The sequence below is a fragment of the Vigna unguiculata genome, chromosome 4 (genome assembly GCF_037176805.1).
Source record: "Vigna unguiculata cultivar grain cowpea cultivar isolate G323 ecotype 2 chromosome 4, ASM3717680v1, whole genome shotgun sequence".
Lineage (NCBI taxonomy): Eukaryota > Viridiplantae > Streptophyta > Magnoliopsida > Fabales > Fabaceae > Vigna > Vigna unguiculata.
This window is the reverse complement of record NC_140795.1, coordinates 38,776,047-38,803,547: the sequence shown is the minus strand read 5'-3', so window position 1 is coordinate 38,803,547 and position 27,501 is coordinate 38,776,047. Positions and strand designations below refer to the sequence as shown.

Here is a 27,501-nt window from a genome sequence, read left to right as displayed (position 1 = left end):
ATCATCCATGGTGTACAGGCTGACTTAGATGACACAAACATCAATGTGCTTGTAGGGATCTATGCTACCATCATATCAGTCTATAACTAGAGACTTCCAGTTGCTTAGTAATGGGGTTTCCATGATGTCATCCACAAAGGGAAGCTTGCGACTTCCTCCCAACACAATGGACATATTACTTATGCCTCCAGTTGGAGGACTAGTGTTGTAATCTCGTTCGAGGTGTTACTGACGTCTCTCACACTTGTCATCTTACTTCTTGTAGATACAATAAATAGTTTATTTAGTTAAATTAAATGGTAAAAGTCCATTTTTGTTTCATGCTTGCTCCTAATTGATCTTTTTTATCTTTATTTTCATATTTAATTATTTTGAACTATTTTTTGTATTTTATTTTTCAAATTTTATAGGTAGTTAAAGCAAGATTATGAAAAGTCCTTATTCCTTATAAAAGATAGTGCATTAGGATCATGATAAACAGTTCAGTTATTGCCTTTAAAAGTTTGGATTTTCTACTAAGTATAAATGACACATTTTGTTGAACAATTTTGGCTAGTCTATTATGATTTGAATTTATAACAATCATGTTTATTTAGAATTCATTTTTTATGTCATTAAGTATAATAATAAAAATTTAGAGTGTATGCATAACGTTCATCGTGAGAAAAGAAACATGTACACCTCTGTTAGGAATCCAAGTGTGAGTCTAAGTCCCACATTGACCAGAAATGAGAAAGTATAGCACTATATAAGAATAAATACCCATAAACTCATTGCCTTAAGGTTTTGGGTTGAGAGTGGTGTCAGTGTCTTATGTGATTAGGCTCAGATCTCATTGGTGTTGTTCTCCCCAGTGATACCCTCTCCTTATAAAACCTGACAAGTGGTATCAGAGCCGATGGTTAATATCGGCTCAAACGAGTGTAGTACCAGTATGATCCTAGTATCGAAAGTCTTCCTGACAGTGTGGGTCAGGTAAGCGTGTCCCGTTAAGAAGAACGACGGTACAGAAAAGGACAGAAAAGGAGTACTCGTGGTTGGGAATGCTTTCGCTGGAGGGGGAGTGTACCAATGTGGTTGAAGGGACTCACCCTTAAGGGGGAGATTGTTAGGAATCCAAGTGTGAATCTAAGTCCCACATTGACCAAAAATGAGAAAGTAGAGCACTATATAAGAATAAAGACCCATAAACTCATTGCCTTAAGGTTTTGGGTTGAGAGTGGTGTCAGTGTCTTATGTGGTTAGGCTCAGATCTCATTGGTGTTGTTCTCCCCAGTGAAACCCCCTCTGTAAAACCTGACAACCTCCTCATACAATGTTAAATGTGATACAACATCAAATCTTGTGACATGTCATTTTGCTGTCCTTTCTTGTTCTGGGACGGAGAGCTTCACTTGGTGGTCGGAGAACTCAACAAAGCATAAAAAGTCTATCATGGAATGTGATTCATGGTAAGACTTTTAAGAAACATTTTGTTATATTTTTGGTTTAAACTTTGATTTGCTATGAGTTATGGAGTCCTAGTTTTTAGACTAACTCAAGTAGTTAAAAGGATACACATAAATGTTTGTCTAATAAAATTAGTCAATTTGTTTAAAAAATTTACTCAATTAGTGCTTACCTATTTCATTAAGTGGGGTTGTTTTGAATTTGATTTTGTTTATTATTATTCTTTTGATGTTATTGTTCATAGAGTACTTATATATATATATATATATATATATATATATATATATATATATATATATATATATATATATGTATGCAACATTTGATTTGAAGGTCTTGGTATGGGTAGGATTTGATTGCAATGTTGTGTTGCATGTATGGTAGTGGTTCCCCTAATTGGCTTTTGTTTGACTACCATAACTACCATAGTTTAGAACTGAGAATTCTTATATAAAACTAAAACCAAAGGTTGAAAACAAGTTTGGATTCATAAAAATAGTTTAGGAAACCTTATCTAAGCAGAAAAGCTGACAAGCACATTACCTATAGATTTATTCGTAGGTAATTTACATATGAATTAATTGGTAGGTAACGTTAGCTAGGATTAGTTTACCTATGAATTTTTTTCCCTTGAATACTATGTGGCTAAAATTGATTTACCTATAGATTTTGTGACTTACCAACAGATTTTTGCAGTAGGTAATAGTAATTTTTCTTGTAGTGAAAGTTTTTCTTCACAAAATATATCTCGGTCCCGTGGTAGGTTCCAAAATTCTTGTAAGATCGAAAGCACACTATAAAGAGTCCACAAGAAGCTCTTTTCTTTACTCTTCAACCTTCAAGTCAAGATGCTTCCAAGTCCAGGTGTCATTCCAAGTCGAGAGGGGGCGTGTCTCTAAATGCTCTAATAAATGCTCGTGAACAATATTATTTATATTAGGTTTACGGGTCTTCACCTTATTGGGTCTAATGATATTGCTAATACATTTTAACTCTTGACTTTCATTTTATCATAGTTGATCCTCACTATTACAATGTGACTAAGCCGATGTGATCTCAGTCATTACAAAAAGAGATTATATCAAGTAGGTGTTCATGGCTATTTAAGGTGATCACAGGTAGATATGGGCCGAAATTATCTCGATTACATATGAATAGAGATGATCTCGATCATTTTAGATCGATATGATGTCAAGTAGACGTTCACATCATCTACTTGAGATAACCTCAAGTATATAGGTCAAGATGATTTCGGATACCTATAGTACAATAATAATATTATAACTTTATTCATTTATACCTATATATAAAAGAGATTCTCCTTTTTGGGGTTCACATTTATTTTTCAATTTTTACCCTTTAAATAATTTTTTTAATTAAAATCATTATTTTATCTATTTTATCCATTAAGTGATCGTTTGTTTAAATTTAACCAATTTTTTTACTATATTTTTTGTAATTAACCAATTTTAATTATAAATAAATAAGAAATTACTATAAAGTTATAAAGATTATTTAATTTGATTTTTTAATTATAGTAACAACAATAATAATAAATTTTTATTGTCGTAAAAAATTGAACATACATGAACGCATGTGTTTTCACTCATTAATACTAATAAAAATTAAATTCAAATATTTATTATAATAAAATAGTTTAACATATATACTATTGATACTTATTTTTATATCTATACCTATATATAATATTTAATGGGATTTATGTTCTTTTGTTGTTCACATCTATTTTTCAATTTTATTTGTTAAATATTTTTTAAAAAAATAATATAATTATTTTATCAATATTACCTTTTAAGCAACAATTTATTTAAATTAAATTTTTTTATTTGACTATTTTTTAAACTTAACCATTTGTTTTAATTAAAATATTATCTACAAAATAAATAAAAGCTAATTACAAAAAAATTATAAAAATAATTTATACTTAATTTTATAATTATAATAATAACAATAATAATATTTTTTTTATTTTTTATTATTATAAAAAAATTGAACACATACAGTGTTTTCACAGATTATTAATGAAGAGGATTCACTTTCATATATATACAATTATTTTTGTATTTTATCTTTTCAATAACTATTTTTTGACTTCAAATAATTATTCATAATTTTTTTTCAGTTTTAAATTGTTAGTAACTATTTTTTGAATTTAAATAATTAATTATAATAAAAAATCATTTCCACAATAAAAATAGTATGCATAATAAAATTATAAAAATTATATTTTCATAAAATTATTTTATAATTTAATAGTATATTTTATTTCAAAAATAATCATTTTAATTTTTTTAATTAAAAAGATTAAAAAGATTAAAATATTTATATAATTAAATGAATTTTTAATATATTTATATATATATATATATATATATATATATAAATTAATTAAAAACTATACTTACTACTTTAACCTTTGACGGGGTAGTGGACCAACCCATCCTACTCCTTTTTATGAATCATGAATCACAAAATGAGTCACATTGATTCTTTTGTCACCCAATCTACAAAACATTTTCTTCCTGCCTTAATCCTTTTTTCTAAAATAATTTGAATTTAAGTTTCAATTGTAATTATTTTTACATTATATATGTTCCATAATAATATATAATAATATATGTTTCTCATAAAGGCTCTGTTCGGATGTGCAAATGTAGCTGGATAAAGAATTAGAAGGAGAAAGTGAGAGCTTCTTTTCAGGGGTGACAATGCAGTCTAGTTCATTTAGGTCCGATTTGCACTTAATTCATAAAATGCGGGTCGGGCTAGTTCACCCTGCATTTTTAACATGGATTGAAAACTTTTGTTGTTCCGTATAAGTGCAAGTTCGCATGCTAGCTTGCTTATATATTTTTTTAAAATTCTTATGATGATAAAACTTTCAATGTTCAACAAATTTAGAAACTTAAACAAGTTCACAAAATAAAAAAAAAGACTTTGGAAAGTTTGATGATAAATTGATAATTCAACATTATCATTATATTCACATACATACTTTGATATATACGACATACTATTCAAATTTTAGTACATTAAAAAGTACATAATACTTGTCTTTTTCATTCATGTTAAAATTTAGAACGTTCATGCAGAAGTCAAAAAATAAATAACTAATATATATATATATATATATATATATATATATATATATATAAATATAAATTTTTTTTATACAGACAAATGGGTGGGCCCACATAGATTGCAGGCTTATGCGGGATCAATATCAGGTTTAATATCGTGACTCACCCGGTAGGAGGGCATATGATCACCCCTACTTCTTTTATGGTATACTTGAATTGTTGGAGTAAATGATATGATTCAGAGATTACTAAAAAATATTAGTAACATCATAAATGATTTTCATTAATTACTATCATAAATTTAATAACATCATAATTGATTTTCATTAATTACTAACATAAATTTAATAAATGAATTTACTTTTATTAATAAATGATTATTTATTATTTTATCCTTTTGCACATCTCCATTTGATTTGGTGTGGTCCACGCCATTCTTGTATTACCAAAACGAAAAATAAACTCTTCCACGAATATTATATTATTATAATATAATAATTTTAAAAGAACTATTATATTTTAAATATTTAAACTTTCTTCTTGCAAATCATCTCACTTTTGTTACGGATTTTTCTTTTTCTCAAAAACATATCATTTTTCATGTTTTTCTTCTCATTTTTTTTTTGTTTACTTTCTATTTGAGTGGAAGCATGGAAACAAATAGAGGTTAAAACATTTTAGATGAATTTCTTTTATCTATAAAAACACTATTTTATTTGTTCTTCAATAGAAAAAGACGAAATATTGTTGGTCCTGAGTTTCATGTGACTCTCTCTCACCACTATAATACTAATAATGGTCCACTTAAAAAAAAAATCAACAACTTTTTATTAATTAAAATTTATTTAAGCATTAAAAAAATGAAAATTTCCCTTTGAACGTTTAATGCAAATTTACTTTAAACCCACAATTTCTTAGTCGTAACATTAATACCTAAATTATATAAAATATTTCTTCTAGACTGCTTACAAAACATAAAAATAAAATTTAGAATTTTAAATAATATCGTAAATATAAAAAAAAATTTAAAAATATATTAAGAATTAAATAAAATATTAATGATAATGTAAATATTCTAAAATCTTTGTATTTGAAATAAATAAAAACTTGTAAAAAGATTGAAAATAATGTAGTATAACTCACAAAAAAAATTAATTAAAACTGTAAAATTAAATTAAAACTGTCATCATATGGACTTAATATACGCATTAGATATGTCAATTCCTTCTCTCAAAGTAAATTAATTAATTCAACCACGTTTCAAACACACTCTAAGAATGAATACCAAATATATCACTTTTCCTTTTTAAGGTTTTTTGATACTGATAAGTTTTTAGAATTTTTTTTTATTGACCTATACTGTTCAAAGTTCAATTCAACATAATGTTAATGTTTTTTTTATTAATTATGTCTTTCTTTTTTATCTCATATTTAATTTATATATACATTGTGACGAATTTCTTTAGCTATTTTATTATGATAAAAATATGTGATATATTTTTTCCATAAAACTTTTAAGCCTAGTAAGAAACAAAGATTGTGATGATAATCTCAATTTTTATTAACATGAAGAGGACAACATATTCATTGCAGCAATTAATAACAGTTTTTTTCTCTTTTTTTACACATTTTTATTGCCCAATTTTATCTTTTATTGATTTGATAAATACTTTTGGTAAATATTTTTTATTACCTTATAAAACTCGCACAGAACTTCAGTATGCATGTATTTCTATTGGTGATCGCATACAAATATATATATATATATATATATATATATATATATATATATATATATATATATATATATATATATATATATATATATATATATATATATATATATATATATAACATGGGTACAGAAGCTTGAAAGAAATATTGTGACTAAAATGGAGTCACTCCAAACTCTTTCCCCTCTCACAGTTGCTCTTCTGGTTCTAATCCCGCCATTCCTCTACCTCTTCCTTGTGCTCCACCGCACCAGAAACAAAGAACCACCAACAATTCCCGGCGCGTGGCCGATCATCGGCCACCTCCCCCTGCTAGCGCGGTCCCCGGCCACCCACTACCTCCTGGGCGAGTTGGCGGACCGCCATGGCCCCATCTTCAGCATCAAGATAGGCACAGTGAAAACCGTAGTCATAAGCAACTGGGAAATGGCGAAAGAGTGCTTCACCACAAACGACGTCGCTGTGTCCTACCGCCCCTACCTTGTGGCCTGCCAAAACATGACCTACAACCTCGCCATGCTAGGATTCGCACCCTACGGCCAATTTTGGCGCGACATGAGGAAGAACGTGGCGTTCGTGTTCCTCGCAGACCACCGCATCGAGGCGCTCTCGCACGTGCGCATCTCCGAGGTGAGAACCTCGGCGAAAGAGCTTTACCACAAGTGGAGACGTGGGAAAACAGAGAAGGAGTTTTTCATGGTGGACATGACGCAGTGGCTGAAGGAGGTTGCGTTCAACATGGTGCTGAGGATGGTTGCCGGGAAGAGGTACTTCGGAGAAACCGCGGTGATCGAGGAGGAAGAAGCGCGGATTTGTTTGGCGGCGTTCAAAGAGTACATGCGGCTGTTGGGGGTGTTCGCCGTAGGGGACGCGGTGCCGTGGCTGAGGCGGTTCGATTTCGGAGGGCATGAGAAGGCCATGAAGGAGAATTTCAAGGAGCTGGATGCTGTGGTTGCGGAATGGTTGGAAGAACACAAGAGGAAAAGGAATTTGAACGCCGAGAAAGGTGACAAAGGTGAAGATTTCATGGAATTGATGCTCTCGGAGATCAATGGAACCAACATTCATGGCTTTGATTCTGATACTATCATCAAAGCCACCGCAATGGTGCGTTTCTATTGCGTTTCACTTTGTGATTGCCATCATCAATTTCTCTTTCATTTTTGTATTAATTTGTGTTGGTCTGATCGGAGGTGATATCATGTATAAATTAGATTCACGTATGTTTCATTCGTATTATATCTCTCCGTTAATTTTTTCGATTTGTTATTATCTAGTAGATTTTGTTTATAACTTGATGAATCACAAATTTTGAAGACTTGGTACCCAATTTTTTTTGCAGGCATTGATTTTGGGAGGAACAGACACAAGCTCTGCTACTAACATCTGGACTCTGTCTTTGCTGCTGAACAATCCTCACACATTGAAGAAAGTGATGGAAGAAATTGACACTCACATTGGGAAAGAGAGACTTGTGACTGAGTCAGATATAAACAAGTTGGTGTACCTTCATGCAGTTGTTAAGGAATCGCTGAGGCTATATCCACCCACTCCTCTTAATGCGCCTCGTGAATTCAGAGAAGATTGCAAGCTTGGAGAATACCATGTGAAGAAAGGAACTCGTTTGATCACAAACTTGTGGAAGATCCAAACAGACCCTAGCATTTGGCCAGAGCCATTGGAGTTCAAGCCTGAGAGGTTCCTCACCACACACAAAGATGTGGATGTGAAGGGAAAACACTTTGAGCTCATTCCTTTTGGAAGTGGTAGGAGGGTATGCCCAGGAATAACCTTTGGGCTTAGAAGTTCTTATTTAACTTTGGCAAACTTTCTTCACTGCTTTGATGTCTCAAAAACCTCAAGTGAACCTATAGATATGACTGCAGCAGTGGAATTGACCAATGTTAGGGTTACTCCCCTTGAAGTTCTCATCAAACCTCGTTTGGCTCCTAGTCTTTATGAAACCATGTAATCATCACATAGGAGTAGATGTTCCTAAGCTCTATTGGTACACAGATTTGGATCTTGTTCTTGTTGGTAGATGAAATCTTTAGTTCTTTTCACTGGTTTGTTGGTAAGTTTTAGGGAAATAAAGGCGAGAAAATTAATAAATTTGAGAACCGTAAGAGCATACAAAATATATGTATTGTTTTGGAGTATTTTTATATATTAAGAAAAGGTTGTCAAAACTTATTTTCATCTTTCTTTTATTTATTTGATTTGAATGTTTTTATTTTATATAGACTCATTCGAATACCATAAAGGTATACAGTTAGAAAATGATTACTCAAATAATACTAATAATAATAAAAATATAAAATGATATAATAATAATTATTAAATCAATAATAATATAAAACATATATATAAAACAAAGAATATTAATTAGAGACTCCATAATTATTATAATAATAATAAATAATAGATAAAAGGTAAGGAGTATAAATAGTCTGGGTTGAGACACGCATATCATTATCCTTAGAGAGAAAACGCCCCTATTGCATAGGGCTAAAAAAATACACAATCATATGTGTTTCAAATCATATGCGTTTCCCTCCCAAGATACGACAACCCGTCAGATCGATCGAGTGCAGCCAAGGATTTCCAAACCTTATTAATAACATTGTCTTAAAGATAATATAGAGAAGAAAAGAAGAAGAAAAACTCTAGTGTTTGTTGTCTCTATTGTTGTTGTTGTTTCCTTCTCCATGCACATAGGTGGTATTTATAGGTAGCAAAAGGAGACAAAGGAGTAAATTGTAATAAAAATATAGTCGTTAATCATAAAACACATTAACCCATAAATTAAAGGTCTATAAAAACATGAGTAACAGTAGAATTTTTATTTTAATTATTTATTTTTAAAATTATATTAAAATATTTCTAACATATACTTCATCCTTAATGTCATTCTTGAATGAATTTTAAGGTGAAGATGAATGTTTCTACATAGTAAGAACAACAAAGACACCTTTGAGAACGAATTCATTAATGTATTTTATTTCTATGTGTTAATACATATGTAACTATTAAAATAATTATTAGTAAAATGAAATGACTATAAAATTAAACGTGATACTAGTTAGAGCACATTTGGAAAAAATAATTAATAATTTATTTGGTTATATAAAATGTAATTACAAAAATATGTGAGATGAGACCATATTTATGAAGAAATGGAATTAAAAATAGTGATAATATTTATATTAAATAGTAATAATATTTCTATTAAAATTTTATTCTGATATAAACTTTATTCTTATATAATTTTATTCAGCATCCTCACGATTGTCTATTAGAGGAGAATCTCACTTATGTTTTTCTCTACTCACACAATTAAGTGATATTGCAAAAGAAAAATAAAAGCAAACCAAACAACACAGAAACCACAGGGTAAATTGCATACAAAGAAATTTATACAAAAGAAAATAAGTCATATCACTTTAGCATTAATATAAATAAAATACATGATTCTACAAAAATAACAGTTGATACTAAACTCAATTATCCGGATACATACTTTGGATATAAGATTCACTGGAGGTGTGCACCTATGATGGTTTCTAGACTCCGTAGAGTACAAAGCCACAAGGGGTTATCACCCAGCCATACAAGGTTAATCCCCTTCGTGCCTAGGACCAAAGAACAAATCCATAGGCTAATTGTTACGTGTTGGTAAGTGTATCAAATCACACAAGTAATATAGTGGACAAGTTCAAATATTTATCCTAGGGGTACTAATATGGTCTAAATTAATTGGTTAGTTGCTGATAAAGGGTGATAATAACAAAATATTCGTGGGTTGAAGGAAAATAAATGTAGAATATAAAATATAATGGGAATTGACACAATGGAAACAAAGAGCTTGATTTAAAAAAATATGAGATAAGAGTTTCAATATTATGTATTTCAATTTCTTGAAATTGTTGAAATCCCTCGTCCAAACACAAAGTAAAGTTTTGTTTTGGGACCTAAAAAAACTTCCACAACCTTTTAGCAGGAAAGACAACACTCTTTAAGATAACAAAATGTAGCCATGTGCTTCAAGGCACTTCCTGATAACCATTTGTCAATTCAATTCCATGTTAAATATAAGTCAATTGAGGAAAACTACGAAATATAAACCCCAAGAAAAAAAAATCAAGGACATCTAAGGATTTTCTTCCATAAACCATCAAGTCATCCTACACATATGAAAATAGGGGTTACAAAAACAAGGGTTACAAAATCCCTAAACCTAAAAAACATAAAATAAGACTTTGAAAGTAACATAATGCTGGAAGAACGAAAACTTACCTATAATATCTTTGAACTAGTATGCTGAAAGAACGAAAGGGAAAACGGAATACGTCACACACACTCCTCAAAGATGGAAGAACAGACAACAAGAAGAAACGAATATACAACCATCATAATGTAAGAAACCTTAATATTAAAACAATGCGAAAGAGACAGATAAACCTTTACGATGGAGCAATATGGACAAAAGGCGAGAGAGAACAAAGTGTTGTAGTAGCTGACAAAATCACGAAAAAAAAAGACTTCCTGAAGCGTGTAGATTCACTGCCCTTAAGGACTTATCTGCGATGTATTGTTCAAGACCCCCAAGATACAACAAGAACTTCTCGAAATTTTTGAGGATCTCAGAACTAGCAAAATAACTCTTTAAAAAATAGTAAATAAATAACTTAGGATATTATAATAGAAGTATAAGATGGGAAAGAGTGAGAAACGAGAGAGGATGAAAGGAAGTGTGAATTGTGTGTTTTCGGATGTGAACTTAAGCCTTTATTTATAAAGGTTGGAGAGTGGATCTAACACCATGGCCCATGGAGAGAATATAATAGATCCAAGATATGCCTACCAAGGTTTGCGAATGAATCACGTAACTTGCGGAAAAACAGCAACAACTCCTCAACGTTCATAAGAATCATTCCACGGAACTGCCAAACCACCCCTTTGCTTGCGTAAGGATATCTCCACTTTATGTGCTACTCCGAAAGGTGTGGGCATAGCTTCAGAATATCATGGCAACTAAAAGGGAGGCGCCTCAAATAGATTTTGCTACAAAAAGAAATATATATATATATATATATATATATATATATATATATATATATACCTTTTGCAATATTATATTCAACAGTCCCCCACATATTGCAAAAGGTAAGATATAGAACGAACTAAGAAAGAAAATCATTGGGTCTCACATAGGATGTAATGCATCAGAGTTGGTATAGTAAGCTATATGAACTAAAATACTTAGTGTGTGTTAGCGGTTTATCAATCACAATACACCCCCACAATCCTTGCTGTTATCATTGTGTTGCGCTTACTAGGCCATGTGCATGCCCGAAATTCATGAGTGCTCTAGAGATCATGCAAAAATCTTATACAAGCGGCCCCACTTGACACTCATATAGGTGATTTCATCAAGTGTATGCTGCAAATCATACACCACTCGTAAGGGATATGAAAATCATTAAAACTTTGTTTAAACTAAAATTCTTACACCACGAAGAATTTTAATCACAAAGTTTAACCTCTAAAAAATGCAGTCTCTAGAACTTTCACACACACACACACACACCATAAGAATGGACATAATTGATTTAAAATCAATTTAGTGTTATCAGAACTAACAAGTTACTTGTTTTTACCCATATAAACCTTGTTCTTGGGATCTTCAATCACAAAGGTTGGGTTACCATCACTTGTTTGTTTGGAAGTGACTTAAGACCTATTTCCCCTAATGTTTCTAATATCATGTTTCTTCCCAAGGGTTTAGTCAGAGGATCTGCTAGATTCTGTTTTAACCTCACATGATCAATGTAAATAATTCCACTCTTTAGCAGCTGCTTAACCAAATTATGTTTTAATTGTATATATTTGTTCTTTCCATTGTAGTTCTTGTTTTTAGCTATAGCTATTAACGATTGACAATCACAATGTATTGACACAAATGGGGTTGGTTTCATTCCTAGAGGAATGTTTGCTAAGAAGTTTTTCAACCACTCAGCCTCACTACCAACCATTTCGAGAGCAACAAACTCATATTTTATTGTTGATCTTGCAATAATTGTTTGCCTGGCTGATCTCCATGTAATCGCACCACCCCCAAGTGTGAATATATAACCACTAGTGGATTTTGTCTCATCTGAATTAGAGATCCAATTAGCATCATTGTATCCTTTTAGTACAGCAGGAAATCCACTATATTCAATGGCATAATCCATTGAACCTCGTAAGTATCTCATAAGTCTTGCAAGTGCATCCCAATGTTCCTGATTAGGACATTGAGTGTACCTACTCAATATACCTACTGCATAAGCAATATCAGGTCTTGAAAATCTCATTAAGTGCAGTAAGCTCCCAATTATCTGGGTATATTGAGGTTGAGAAACAGATTCTCCTCCATTTTTCATTAATTTAGAGTTACATCATATGGGGTACTCACTAGTTTGAAATCATAATATCCAAACTTCCTAAGAAGTTTCTCAATGTATTATTCTTGGGATAGTAATATACTATCTCCCTTCCTTATGATTCTAACACCTAAAATCACATTGGCTTCACCCATGTCTTTCATTTAAAAATTAGATCCTAGAAAGAATTTAGTTCTGGAAACTATATCAATGCATGTATCAAATATTAACATGTCATCCACATACAAACATATAATGACACATTCACCATTTTCAGATTTAGAATACACATTTATCAACATCATTAAGTAAGAAACCATCACACAGTAAGACACTATCTAGTTTTTCATGCCACTGTTTTGGTGCTTGTTTTAACCCATACAAAGATTTTAAAAGCTTGCATACCTTATTTTCTTAACCAAGGACAACACACCTCTCAGGTTGAGTCATATAGATTTTCTCCTCTAAATCACCATTTAGAAAAGCAGTCTTAACATCCATTTGATGTATCACTAGCTTATGGGTAGTTGTTAAGGCTAACAAAACTCGAATTGAGGAAATCCTAGTCACAAGGGCAAAGGTGTCAAAATAATCTATGTTGGGTTTTTGAGTAAAACATTTTGCTACTAACCTTGCTTTATACTTATCTATGGATCCATCTGGGTGATACTTTTTCTTAAAGATCCACTTACAACGAATGAGTTTTGCTCCTTTAGGCAAATTTACTAAACTCCAAGTATTATTTTTCTGAATTGATTCAATTTCAGTCCTAATGGCCTTATCCCATTGTTTTGCATCAAGAACACTAGTAGCCTCTAGAAAGGCTGTTGGATCATTTTCAATTAGATAAGTGTAAAAGTCATCTCCAAAAAAAGTTTCATTCCTCTGTCTTTTACTTCTTCTCAAAACTTCACACATGTCATCACTATTTTTATCTATAGACTGTTTAGGTGTCTCACTAACCTTTAAAGAAAATATATGTTTAAAGAACTCAACATTTCTTGTTTCCACAATAGTATTATGTTCAATTACATCATTTTAAGAACAAGAAACCTATAGGCAGCATTATGTTCAACATAGCCTAAAAACATACAATTAGAGGTTTTAGAACCTATTTTCCTTTTCTTAGGATCGGGTAACATTACCTTAGCTAGGCACCCCCACACTCTTAGATATTTAAGATTAGGTTGATAACCTCTCCACAACTCATAAGGAGTTTTACTGGTTTTCTTATGAGCTATCCTATTTTATAAAAAACATACAATAAGAAGGGTTTCTCCCCAAAGGTTATTAGGTGCACTAAAACTAATAAGCATGGCATTCATTATTTCCTTAAGAGTTATATTCTTTCTCTTAGCTACTCCATTAGACTCAGGTGAATATGGTGGGGTTATTTCATGGATGATACCTTCTCTAACACAATATTTATTAAACAAAACATATTCACCACCTTTATTTGATCTAATTCTCTTGATTTTCTTATTCAATTGATTTTCTACTTCTGCCTTATACTTTAAGAACACATCAAAAGCTTCATCTTTATGCTTGATTGAGTACACTTTGGTGTATCTAGAATAATCATCTATGAAAGGTTACAAAATAATTTTTACCACCTCTAAACATAGTCTGTTTTAAATTAGCTAGATCAGAATGAATTAACCCTAACAATTTAGTTTGACATTCTACAGAATAACAAGTTTTCTTTGTTATTTTAAGATTCTACACATATATCACATTTACCACTTTGTTTATCATGCACGCTAATTAATCCTAGTCATTGCAATTTCATAACATATGAAGAACTCACATGTCTTAATCTAGCATGCCACATCATACAAGTCAACAATATAAGCAGAAGAAGATTCATTAATAATTTCTGAAATATTGAGTACAAAGAAACCTTGATCAATATATCCCTTCCCCACGAAAACATTATTTTTTGTCATTGCAATCTTGTCAGAATCGAATGACACTTTAACCCCAACTTTTCCTAGTAGTGCTACAAATATTAGGGTAACTCTAATAGAGGGCACATGCAACATATCACTCAAGGCTAGAGTCTTTCATATGTGAGTTTTAGAAGAATATTTCCTTTCCCTAGGACAGGAGTTGTCCTGGAGTGACCAAGATAGACATGTTCTTCTCCTTCCCCTACACTGGTATAAGAGGTAAAAACACTTATGTTTGCACATATGTGCCTAGTAGTACCAGAGTCTACCACCCACTTACTCACATTGGTCATCAAATTTACTTGTGAGACGACTGCAACTATAGTATCTTCCCCTTGGGTAATATTTGCCTTAGGAGGATTATCATTTCTTGCTCTATGCCTGCATTGAGGTGCATGATGGTCAGGCTTCCCACATACGAAGCAATTTCCCTTTTTCTTAAAGGTGGGGTTAGATCCTTTGGGACGGGAATTTCGGAAATTACTTTTCTTATTGTGATTAGGTTTATTCGTGTACCATTTTGGTGTAGGTTTTTCTTCTACAATGTCAGCTTTTGCAAATAATGCTTTAGCCCTTGTAGTAGCACATTCCTAGATGTTGGTATCTTCAACTATGATATGTGTAATGAGCTCTTAAAGCAACATCTTCATGTGCTGGTGTTTCAGCTGTTGTTTATAGTCAGTCCAAGATGACGGTAGTTCCTTGATCAAGAGTTCTGAAACGAACTCATCAGGAAATATTATGTTCTCTGCTTTGATATCTTCAAGCAACTTGTGATATTCGTTGATTTGGATCTTAATGTCCTTATCTTCAATCATCTCCCAACGATAGTAGTTTCCTATGATGAATCTTTGTCTGACTACGTCTTCAATAATATATTTGAGGATCAATGAATCCCAAATTTCTTTCGCTTCCTTGTATGAATAGTACACATAGAACAGGTCATTAGACAATGCACTAAGTAAAGTGTGTCGACATACCTTATTTGCATGAATCCAGTCTTCAACTTATTTTGAAGGGACACTAGAGTTGGGTTTTGAAGATGTGAGAGTAGTAGCAACTCCATACATGTCTAAAAGGGTAGACACACGTTCTTTCCAGCGCTAGAAGTTTTGTCCAGAGAATACCTCAATTTTTGACACATCCGGAAAAGGTTTGCAAAGACTATTTGAGCTCTGAAAACAGTATTTGGATTCTCCGTAGAGGATGTGTTGTTGTTGTTCTGTTCATCCATAAGTCCTTAAGATTGTAGTAGTAGTTGACAAAATCACGAACAAAAATACTTTCTCAAGCGTGTAGATTCATTGCCCTTAAGGATCTATCTATAGTGTATTGCGCAAGCCCCCTAGGATACAACAGGAACTTCTCAGAATTTCCGAGGATCTCAGAACAAGCAAGATAACTCTTTAAAAAAAGAGTAAATAAATAACCCATGATATTAAAAAGAAGTATAAGATGGGAAAGAGTGAGAAACAATAGAGGGTGAAAGGAAGTGTGAGTTGTGTGTTTTCAGAGGTGAACTTAAGCCTCTATTTATAGAGGTTGGAGAGTAGATCTAACACCACGGCCTATGGAGAGAATATAATAGATCCAAGATATGCCCACCAAGGTTTGTGGATGAATCACACAACTTGCAGAAAAACATCAACAACTCCTCAACGTTCATAAGAATCATGCCACGGAATTGCCAAACCACCCCATTGCATGTTAAAGGATATCTCCACTTCATGTGCTGCTCTAGAAGGTGTGGGTATAGCTTCAAAATATCATGGCAACTAAAAGGGAGGCGTGATTTTGTTACAAAAGTAATATATATATATATATATATATATATATATATATATATATATATATATATATATATATATATATATATATGTATATGCCTTTGCAATATTATATTCAACACAAAGCAGGAGCACGAAAGAGTTTGACATTCAAAATAAAAAATTACAAAGAATCACGGGTTTCTCTTGTTCCTTTGCCATCGTGAAAAACAATATGCAATTAAAAAAAATCAAGTGACACATAAGAACCACTTAAACATTGTCAAAATATCACTTCCCGTGTATAATAATCCTATAGTATTTACTCAAAGAACCTTTTTGTCGATTTTAATTTTTATTGCTAGAAACTAAATTTGAGGGATTATTATACGAAATTTGAGGGATCACTAAGTTAGACTCACATCTACATTATTTTAAAAAAAAAATCATTTAAAGAAAAAGGTTAGCAAAATTGTAAAAAAAATGTCTTTATATTATTTACATCTCATTGTGAATAAATGTTAAACGAAAAAACTTAAATATAGTGAAAGTTGCTTATCGATTGGCGCTTAGCGCTAGTCAGGTGGTGTTGAGTGCTAGCCAGGTGGCGTTGAGTGCTAGCCAGGTGGTGTTGAGCGCTGATTTTGCGAATTGATTAGTTTGGGCACTACTTTCTGGCACTGAGCGCTACCCAGTTTTCAGCACTACGACTTATTGGTAAAATGAAGATTCTCACTTTGTTAACCGTCAGATTAAGTTGAAATTAGCTAATCCTAGGCACATGAATCTTCATTTTGACTAGTAGGATCTTTGTTTTGAAGTCTATGGTTAAATAAATGGTTTTCACCGTTTGGATATATTTTATGTATAACACTGATTACTCTGCTTTTTGCTATTTTGGTTACTTTGGATGTTTTGTGTATACTTGAACTGGATTTTATAGTCCTTATTGCTATGAATTGAGATAAAAATGTTGTTGTGGGCATATATAAGATGATGATTGGTATGAAATGTTGTGTGAGCATGCGAAGTTATGATGTTTATTCAAGGAGAAATTCTATATGGTGGTTTTTTAGTATATGCAATGACATAAAGACTTGGTATTGGTTGGTATCTTGACATTCTAATAATCATTAAGGCTCACGTAGAGCATAATGAGTTATGTTGTGAGGAGTAGCAGGAGGTCCTAGTCACTGGACTTGATCAAGTCTTAGGCGTGAAGGGGATTTACCTTGTGAGTGGTTGGGTGATAACCCCTTGAGGCCAATTTCTGCAGAGTTTGGGAACCACGCACAAGTGTAAGCCACCAAGAGATCCGATGTCACTTGCATGTATCCGGATAATTGAGTTTAGTGTAATTGTATCTTTGTTTATATGTATGCCTATGTGTGTTATGTTGGTAAACTGAGTTAAGTTTTCATATGAATATTTTCTTGTTTACATTAGCTTACCATTCTTTTGTGTTTATGTGTTATTTGTCTTTCTTTTGCGATGATCACCTATTCGATGGGAGCAAATGTGGTTACAGTGTTAGAGGCACCTATGGAGGTTGATGAGTCATCTTTTAAGTTGATAAAAAGTTTGAGTGGGAGTGGTTGTAAGTGAGTAGTCTATGGTTAGAATTAGAATTGATCTTTTTAGTTGATTTGTATAAATGTTATACTTTTATAGTCTTTTCTGTTCTAGGACTGTATTAATATACTTTGTACATTAAATTTTTTTGTTTTAATTATTATAGTGAAACGATCCTATTTTTTAATTTTTATGCAGCCGCTAAAAATGTTACAGTAATTATTATTTATAATTTTTTATTTGTTTTATAAATATTAAATTTATGAAGGGACATCATTGTAATAATAAATTGAGATTAAGGTGGTAACTTTGACTTCATGTTCAATAATTAAATTATCGTTACGATATAGACATGTAACGCGGCTTTGAATAGGAAGCCTTAAATAGTTGCCCAACAACAATACGGAAATAACTTTGTTGGTAGTGATTTATATTTTTATTTTTTTATGTTTTTTGAGTTGTGACACGAGTGAATACAGAGCAAGATGTCCTTCAAATACGATTACTTTCCTCACGATTGATTTAAAGACAAACGTATCAATTATAAATAAATAAATAAATAAATTATAATTATAATAATAATAATATTATGTTTTTTATATTAAAAAAATACCATCATTTTAAAATAAAACTTATAAAAATAATGTGCCAAGATTTTTAAATTTGAAAATACCAAAATTAAAAGAAAATATTGTAGATACTTCTTATATTTTAAATTTAAAAAAATTATAAAAAAACAAAACATATTAATATTAGTATGGTGAGAAATATGACCTGTTTTTTTATGGTTATAATGTTGATAAAAAAATTACTTTACATGCTTTTATATTCATTTAACACATTTTTTATTCTCTCATTACAAAAATCATGTTAAATGAATGTACGTTAACACATTATTTTTCATTTTTTCATTACGAAAATCATGTCAAATGAATGTAGGTTAAGACATTATTTTTCATTTTTTCATTACAAAAATCATGTTAAATGAATGTAGATTAACACATTATTTTTTAAGTCTCTACTACAAAAGTTATGTGAAATAAATGTAAGTGCTTCAACCTAACAATTTATTCCAAATCACACACAAATGTATAGGGTTTTACCCCATTTTATAGTGTTTCAAGAAGTTTTAGATTATATTGTCAATTTTTTACGATGAAAACTAATATTTGTATAATTATTTTTTTTTTTGTCTTTTTTTTATGGAATGGGATGGTGTACGTAGAAAAGGAGGTGACAGATAAAGAAATAAGATTAAATTGATGGAATTAGAAATCAGAAACCAAGTGGTGTCATTGTATCCTTGAATTGAATAAATTAGAATATTTGGTTAGACATTGAATTCTTTCTTGACGTATTTTAACTTTTAACGAAGATTTTTTTTTTAAATAATACATGGTTGAGATTTTTTTTCATAAGATTTGTTTAGCTCAATAGTTGAAAAAAAATATAAAATGGTTTTATTTAAAAAGATGAATAGTCAATTCCATCACATTTAAAAAGATAAAATTATTTAAAAATAAATTTGTAAAATATAAACTTAAATAAAAAGTATTTTTAAAATATAATTTAAATAAAATTACATAATAAATATCAATACAACTAAATTTAATCTTTTTTAACCAAAATTTAAATAAATAGTATCACAAAATACAATTTTTAAAAATATATTTGACAAATATGTTATAAAAAAAATATTTGCATGACTATGAAAATTAAATTTTATTAATTTAATATAATTGTTTGGGACCACATTTAAACTTTTGTAATTGCATATTGTAGAGTACATTGTTATAGTGTATAAAGAAGAAGAGCATTAGGGATAACCAAAATCGTGAAGAAAATCTAAATAACGAGGAGAACCAAAATAATGAGGACCACAATAATGAAAAGAATCAGAACCGTAACAAAAACCACAATCACGGGAAGAACCAGAATCGTGGTGACAACCTCAACAATGGAGAGAACCAGAGTCTTAGAGGAAAACCTCAACAATGGGTAGAACTATAACCATGCGCAAAACCATAGCAATGGAAAGAACCAGAACCATGAGGAAAACTACAACAATGGGGAGAACCAGAATTGTGACGAAAACCAAATCCATGGAGAGAACCAAAACTGTGACGAAAACCTCAACAATGGGGAGAACCAGAACTGTGAGAAAAACCTAAACAATTGGGAGAACCAGAACCGTGAGGAAAACCACAACTATGGGAAGAATAAGAACCGTGACAAAAACCACATCAATTGAGAAAACCATAATCGTGACGTAAACCACATCAATGGAAAGAACCAAAATTGTGACGAAAACCCAATGGGGACAACCAGAACCATGACAAAATCACATCAATGGGGAGAACTAAAACCATGACGGAAACCACATCAAGACATCAAGGGGTGAAGAATACCAAAACAATGGGGAGAACCCAATGGGGACAACCACATCAAGATATCAAAATTGTGACGAAAACCCAATGGGGACAACCAGAACCATGACAAAACCACATCAATGGGGAGAACTAAAACCATGACGGAAACCACATCAAGACATCAAGGGGTGAAGAATACCAAAACAATGGGGAGAACCATGACCATGAGAGAACCAAAACAAATAACCAAACCATGACAAAAGCCAAAACAACGGGATATCTGAACCATGAGAAAAACCAAAACAATGGGATAACCAAACCGCGAGGAAAGCCAAAACAATGGGATAGCCAAACCCATTACGAGAAAAACCACAACCATGGGATAACCAGAACAATTACGAGAAAACCTATAATCATGGGATAATCAGAACCATGAGAAAAACCACAACAATAGGATAACAAGAACCATGAGGAAAACCTCAACAATGGAGAGAACCAGAACCGTGAGGAAAACCACATCAAGACATAAAGGGAGGAAGAAAACCAAAACAAATAACCAAACCATGACAAAAACCAAAACAATGGGATAACTGAACCATGAGAAAAACCAAAACAATGTGATAACCAAACCGTGTGACAGTGTTATTGAATATCGGTCATGGCATTGCCATAGCGGAAATCGGTACCGGTTTCCGAGCCTGCCGCCACAACAAGGCGGAGGCGAATCCAATTTTCTATGGCGGCCCATGGCGGCCGCTTTGTACATGGCGGGTTGCGGTGGTGAAACGGTGAAGGCAAAAATATCGGACTGAAAAAAAAAAGGATGAGCGAAAGAGAAGATAAGGACTTGCAGCATCGAAGAGGAGAAAGGACTTGTAGCGGCGGCGGCATGTGAGGAAGACAGGAAACGCATGGAAACCCTAAATGCGTGAGTGGGAAAAAAGTTGGACTATTTTAAATAATTGGGCCTGGCCCACACCCACTTAAATATTATTTAATCAAATCTACCTTACATTTTTTCTTCATTCTTATTTTTTTACCCTAACTTCCTTCAGTCCTTTAGCCAACAGCAGTAAATTCTCTCCAATCCAGCAGTAAATTCTCTCCTTTAGCCAATAGTCAATTTTCTTTAATCCTTTATTCAAAATCAATCCAGCAACAGTCAATTTTTTCTTTCAACGCTGCATTATTCCGCTGCAACATTCCGCTGCAACATCATTGTAGCAGCACCCAGCAGCCACCACTGTCATCGGCCACCACATTCACCAACCACCACTGGCGTCGGTCGCCACCGTCACCGGCCCCCATCGTCGCCGCTGCCAAGTTTTTTTTTTCAATTTTTTTATTTATTTTTTCTATTTATCTAATTTCACTATAATTATTTTGTAAAAAATATACCTATTTTTCAGCAATAATAATGGTTAATGATAATGATCCTTCAAGAACATCCCATAGGAGTGACCCAGGATGGAAACATTGTCATCCGATGGATGAATCAAATTTAAATTCAACTATTTGCAATTATTATGGGAAAGTTATGAAAGGAGGAGTAACTAGAGCAAAAGAACATTTCATGGCAAAGAAGGGCAATGCTGCTGCTTGCACCAAGACTCCGAAAAATGTGAGAGAAGAACTTTGGAAATTATACAAAGAAAAAGCAGACAACTCCTCTGTCAATCCTAAATATAATGCATCCAATGCTAACCATGAGAGTGAAGATGAGGTTGAAATTTCCATTGCTAGTAATGATAAAGGGAGAAATAGCGGTGGAAGAAAAGGACCAATGGATATGTTTTGTAGAAATCCAACTGCTGCAATAGAGAAGAGAAAAAAGGAAAAATTAAGGCAAGCTAACATCAAAGAGGCATGTGACAAAAATTTAAAGGTCTCGGTTCATCAATATATTGCTCCATTTTGGTACCAAGCAGGCTTGTCATTCAACCTTGTGAAGTTGAAAAGTTTTCAAGATATGATTGATGCCATAGGTGCTTATGGACCTAATTTACTCGCTCCTAGTTATCATGAAATCAGAGTTCCACTTATCAACAAGGAAGTTGAGTACACGAAAAAGTTGTTGCAAGATCATAAATTGCAATGGAGCAAACATGGTTGTTCTATTATGTCAGATGCATGGACTAATCGAAAGCAACGATGCTTAATTAAATTTTTGGTGAGCTCCCTTGCAGGGACAATGTTTGTCAAGTCCATTGATGGTTCAAACTTTGTGAAGACAGGAGAAAAACTATTTGAGATGCTTAATCCCTTGTGGAGGAGATTGGGGAAGAAAATGTTGTTCAAGTTATAATAGATAACGGAAGCAATTATGTGTTGGCTAGTAAGTTGTTAGAAGAGAAAAGATATCATCTTTATTGGACTCCTTGTGCTGCCCGTTGTATAGATTTGATGCTTGAAGACATTGGAAAGCTTCCTTTGATAAAGAAGACAATTCAAAGAGGAGTTAGTCTTGTTGGCTTTATCTATAGTCATTCTAGTACCTTGAGTTTGTTGAGACAATTTACAAATAAGAGGGAAAACTCGTTACCTCCCCTCCACATGGTCACCACCATGTATATTAAAGTACAAACAGGAACCTCGTCCCAGTTCTCTCACATGGCCACAACCATGTTAGCAGTGTTCTACATCTCCTATTAAGTATCTTAAAGCGCCTTGCTGCCACACCTATCGGCCACAATCGATAGAGCACGTGCGGAAACCATGCTACGGATCACACACCGTAACGCCGGGTGGAGTTCCCAAATATGAACATAGTCTGCAACGTCCCAGGACTACCAAACTCGTCAGTGACTCACTGAGGAGGGCAATCCATCTGGACCCATCCGTACTAGCCACAACCAGCACACTCCCACCGGCACACTCGCCAACCCGAGCCACAACTCAAGGTTCCTCGTGTTCATCCGCTATCCCGAGCCATAACTCAAAGGAAGTCATTCCGGGCCACAACCCATAGAATGCCATGTGCCTAACCCCTATCCTGAGTCACAACTCAAGGATACGTTTCGAGCCACAATCCATGGAACACCAGCAAGCTCACCATTTAAGATACCCTAGAAGCATGTTAGTTCATGCATTTCCAAATTCCACCACCAAACATTTTAGTACCACATAACCTTATACGTCTTAAGTACATAATCCTGCCATCCTTTGTAAATCGCTTAAGCTAGATTGCCTCGCCTAAGCGAGCACCACGCATAGAACCCGCCTCGAACTCTCGCTTAGGCGAGTTACATTCGCCTGGGCGAGATCATGTTCTGCCCAAAACATCAAACCTCTCGCTTGAGCGAGACATACTTTCGCTCAACAAATTAGGGTTCCCGCCTGGGTGGAATGTCACACTAAAGCACCAACCCCTCTCGAATTCTCGCTTAGGCGAGTCTCACTCGCGTAAGTGAGATGAACCCTCGTCCAAACCCCAAAATTCTCCGCCTAGGCGATAGCCACGAGCAGATTGAGAGTACGTGTCCCTGCATATCTCGCCTAGGCGAGCCTAGCTCGCCTGAGCGAGAAATGCAGGGAGAAGTCATTGATGAGGACATAAAAGACGTACCACTCATCCGGTGGGAACCCGAATTCAAAAGCTATACACCTGCAAGCTTGGGTGGCTGAAGAAGAGCTGTTCTCGCAGGGAAAGATGATTTACCCAGGGAATCCCTAAGTAAAGATGCCGAAGTCCAAGGTGTCGAAATAACACGGGATAGCAAAAAATCCGAGATGAACCCTCGCCCAAACCCCAAAATTCTCCGCCTAGGCGATAGCCATGAGCAGATTGAGAGTACGTGTCCCTGCATATCTCGCCTGAGCGAGAAATGCAGGTTCACCCAATAAAACAGTACCAATTCATCACATGGCTAACCCGAGAATCCATGGCAGAAAATCATCAAATTCATACAACCAGATCAGATTATAATATTACGGGTTCAGCTTTCCAAACCCTATTCTCTTCTTAAAAGTTGTCTAGGTCTTTACCACCCTTTCCTATTCAGCCCACAACTAATCTTTTAACAAAAAGAGTTAATTTTGACTTACCAAGGTTCGAACCCATGACCTTTCCAATGCCAAATCAAAGCTAAACCACCAGGCCAACTTATGTTTCTTGCTAACACACACAATTCAAGCATTATCTCATACGAAATATGGCCCAACATACCATTAAAACAATAATAACAAACACACACAATTGGCATACATAGGACTCAAACCCAAGTCCTCTCACACAAACAAAGTACTCTCAACCACTTGAGCTAGTACCTTTCCACGTCATACATAACAGAATTTAATGTCATAAATGCACTACTCTCCCGCATTTATTAATTATTTATTTAATTAATTAATTAAATTTCGCGGATCTTACACCCGTACCCGCTAAACTTACACCTCTTGACATTCTTCTCTTTCCTTTCTTTGAAATTAGGCATATACATCAAACCTTATATAGACAATGACGTTTATGGTATGCTTGTTGTCAAATGATGGAATCCAAATAAGAATACTTGGCATGTGACAATTGAGGTTTATTATTTGCTTATTTTGTTTATTTTTCAGGAACCAATCGGAGTAAGTGATTTTGTTGATCAAAGCACTAATTAAAGAATTTCCATTGTGTTGAACGTCATTTTATATTTACTTTTACAATTATTTGGACTTAGCAACTTGAGTTTATTTGAACTTTATTTAAAATTTATGACAGTGATGTATTTTATTTTATTTTATTTGAATTTATGATTAAATATTTGTTTTTTAAATAATTTTGCAAATATCCGCGGGTACCCGTGGATATGAAAAAAAATAGGCGGATACCCGCACAATGGATACCCAACAAATATGGGTACAGGTACAAGGCAGATATTTATCCAGCAGGTAGGGTATGGGCATACACTACCCACCTCGTTGACATCCCTAGTTATATACCCGCACAATGGATACCCAACAAATATGAGTACAGGTACAAGGCAAATATTTATCCAGCAGGTAGGGTATGGGCATACACTACCCACCTCGTTGACATCCCTAGTTATATATATATATATATATACATATATATATATATATATGTATATATATATATATATATGTAAATACATATATATATATATATATACATATGTATATATATATATACATATGTATATATATATATACATATATATATATATATGTATATATATATATATACATATATATATATACATATGTGTATATATATATATGTATATACATATACATATATATATGTATATACACATATATACATATGTATATATGTATATATGTATATATATATATACATATATACATATGTATATATGTATATACATATATACATATGTATATATGTATATATACATATATACATATGTATATATGTATATATATATACATATATACATATATACATATCTATATATATATATATATATATATATATATATATGAAGCAATGGAGAAAGCCAAGAAAACAATAATGAAGTCGTTCAACAACGATGAAAGTAAATACAATGATGTATTTACAATCATTGATAACAGATAGACATGTCAACTTCATCGCCCCTTGCATGTTGCTGGTCACTTTTTGAACCCAGAGTTCTTTTATTCCAACCCAAACATGGAATATGATTTGGAAGTTACAAATGGATTATATGATTGCATCAGAAGGTTGGTGCCAAGTAAAGATGTGCAGCAAAAAAATTTAATTGAGTTACCTTTTTATAAGAGTGCAAATGGACTCTTTGGTGATGATTTTGCCAAAGAATCAAGAAAACCACAGCCCCATGTGAGACACTTAAACACTTTTTAAATTGTGCTAAGATATAATGGTTACATTCTAAGCTACTTTCATTGCTTGTGTAGCTCAATGGTGGAAGAATTATGGGCATGCAACTCCCAACATACAAAAGCTAGCAATCAAGATTTTAAGCTTGACATGTAGTTCACCGGGATGCGAGTGCAATTGGAGTGTTTTTGAGCAAGTAATAAGACATATCTCATTTCATTATTATATTAGTTTGTAAGTTGTAGAAAGAAATTAATTTACATATTACTTATTCACATTGCAGATTCATTCAAAGAAAAGGAATAGACTGGACCACAAAAGGTTGCATGATTTGGTTTACATAAAGTATAATCAACAACTTGCTCGAAGATACAATATTAGGGATGAAATAAACCCTATTCTATTGAATGACATTGATGAATGTAATGAGTGGTTAGTGGGAGAAGTTGATGATGATAACGATAATGAAGAGGAAGGTAATGATTTGGTTTTTCATGACGATCTCACTCTTAATTGGGCAAATGTTTATGAAGCTTCAGATATTAGAGAACCAGTAGTTTATACAAGGAGACAAGCAACGATTAAAAGAAAGCAACCATCAAGTGATGGTATTGTTATTGGATCTTCCAGGTGCAATTTCAACTCCAACTCCAACTCCAACACAACCTAAGAAGGGTAAAGAGAGGACTCAAATTCAAGTTCAAAATGAATTGCATGATAGCTCTGATTTTGAATTTGAAAGATTACTTAACTTTGACAAGAGTCTCTCAGAAGGGGAAGAGGAGGAGGGATATGCCCCATTGGATGATGACATTGAAGACAATTATGTTGGAGTTGAAGAAGAATATGATGATTAGAAAGAAACATAATACATACATTTAATGATTTGTTGTTATTTTATGTTTTGAACTTTAAATTGGTAGTGTTTTGATATGATGTTATTATTAATTGAATTTTTATACATAATATCATTACTTTTTAATTAAAATTATATGTGGTAGAATTATATTTTTTTACCGCAATACTTCCGCCATAACTCGTTATGGTTTCCGTTATAACTTTATAAAGGTTTTTGGGATCGCCGATATTTTCTGTTATCCGATATCAATAACATTACTGTGTGAAAAACCAAAACATTGGGATAACTAAAGCCTTTACGAGAAAAATCATAACCATGGGATAACCAGAACTATGAGAAAAACCACAACAATGGGATAACACAAACCATGAGAAAAACCTCAATAATGGGAAGCACTAGAACCATAAGGAAAACCTTAATAATGGGGAAGAACCAAAACAATGAGGAAAACCTCAACAATGGGAGAGAACAAGAACAGTGACAAAAACCT

At 32.9% G+C, this 27,501-nt stretch overlaps 1 protein-coding gene and 3 pseudogenes across 1 annotated transcript; 3 read left to right on the top strand and 1 right to left on the bottom strand.

Moving 5' to 3' along the window:
- Positions 1-6,421: 6,421 nt before the first annotated feature.
- Positions 6,422-8,482, top strand: LOC114182469 (cytochrome P450 82A4-like). The gene is made up of 2 exons (XM_028069344.2): positions 6,422-7,390; positions 7,626-8,482. Exons 1-2 carry the CDS (start codon positions 6,443-6,445, stop codon positions 8,253-8,255), a joined length of 1,578 nt encoding a protein of 525 aa, XP_027925145.1. The 5' UTR covers positions 6,422-6,442; the 3' UTR covers positions 8,256-8,482.
- Positions 8,483-11,973: 3,491 nt separating this feature from the next.
- LOC146887138 (secreted RxLR effector protein 161 pseudogene) lies at positions 11,974-12,708 on the bottom strand (annotated as a pseudogene).
- A 9,073-nt stretch (positions 12,709-21,781) lies between these two features.
- On the top strand, positions 21,782-23,016 carry LOC114180753 (uncharacterized; annotated as a pseudogene).
- Positions 23,017-25,186: 2,170 nt separating this feature from the next.
- Positions 25,187-27,021, top strand: LOC114180752 (uncharacterized; annotated as a pseudogene).
- The last annotated feature ends 480 nt before the right edge of the window (positions 27,022-27,501 follow it).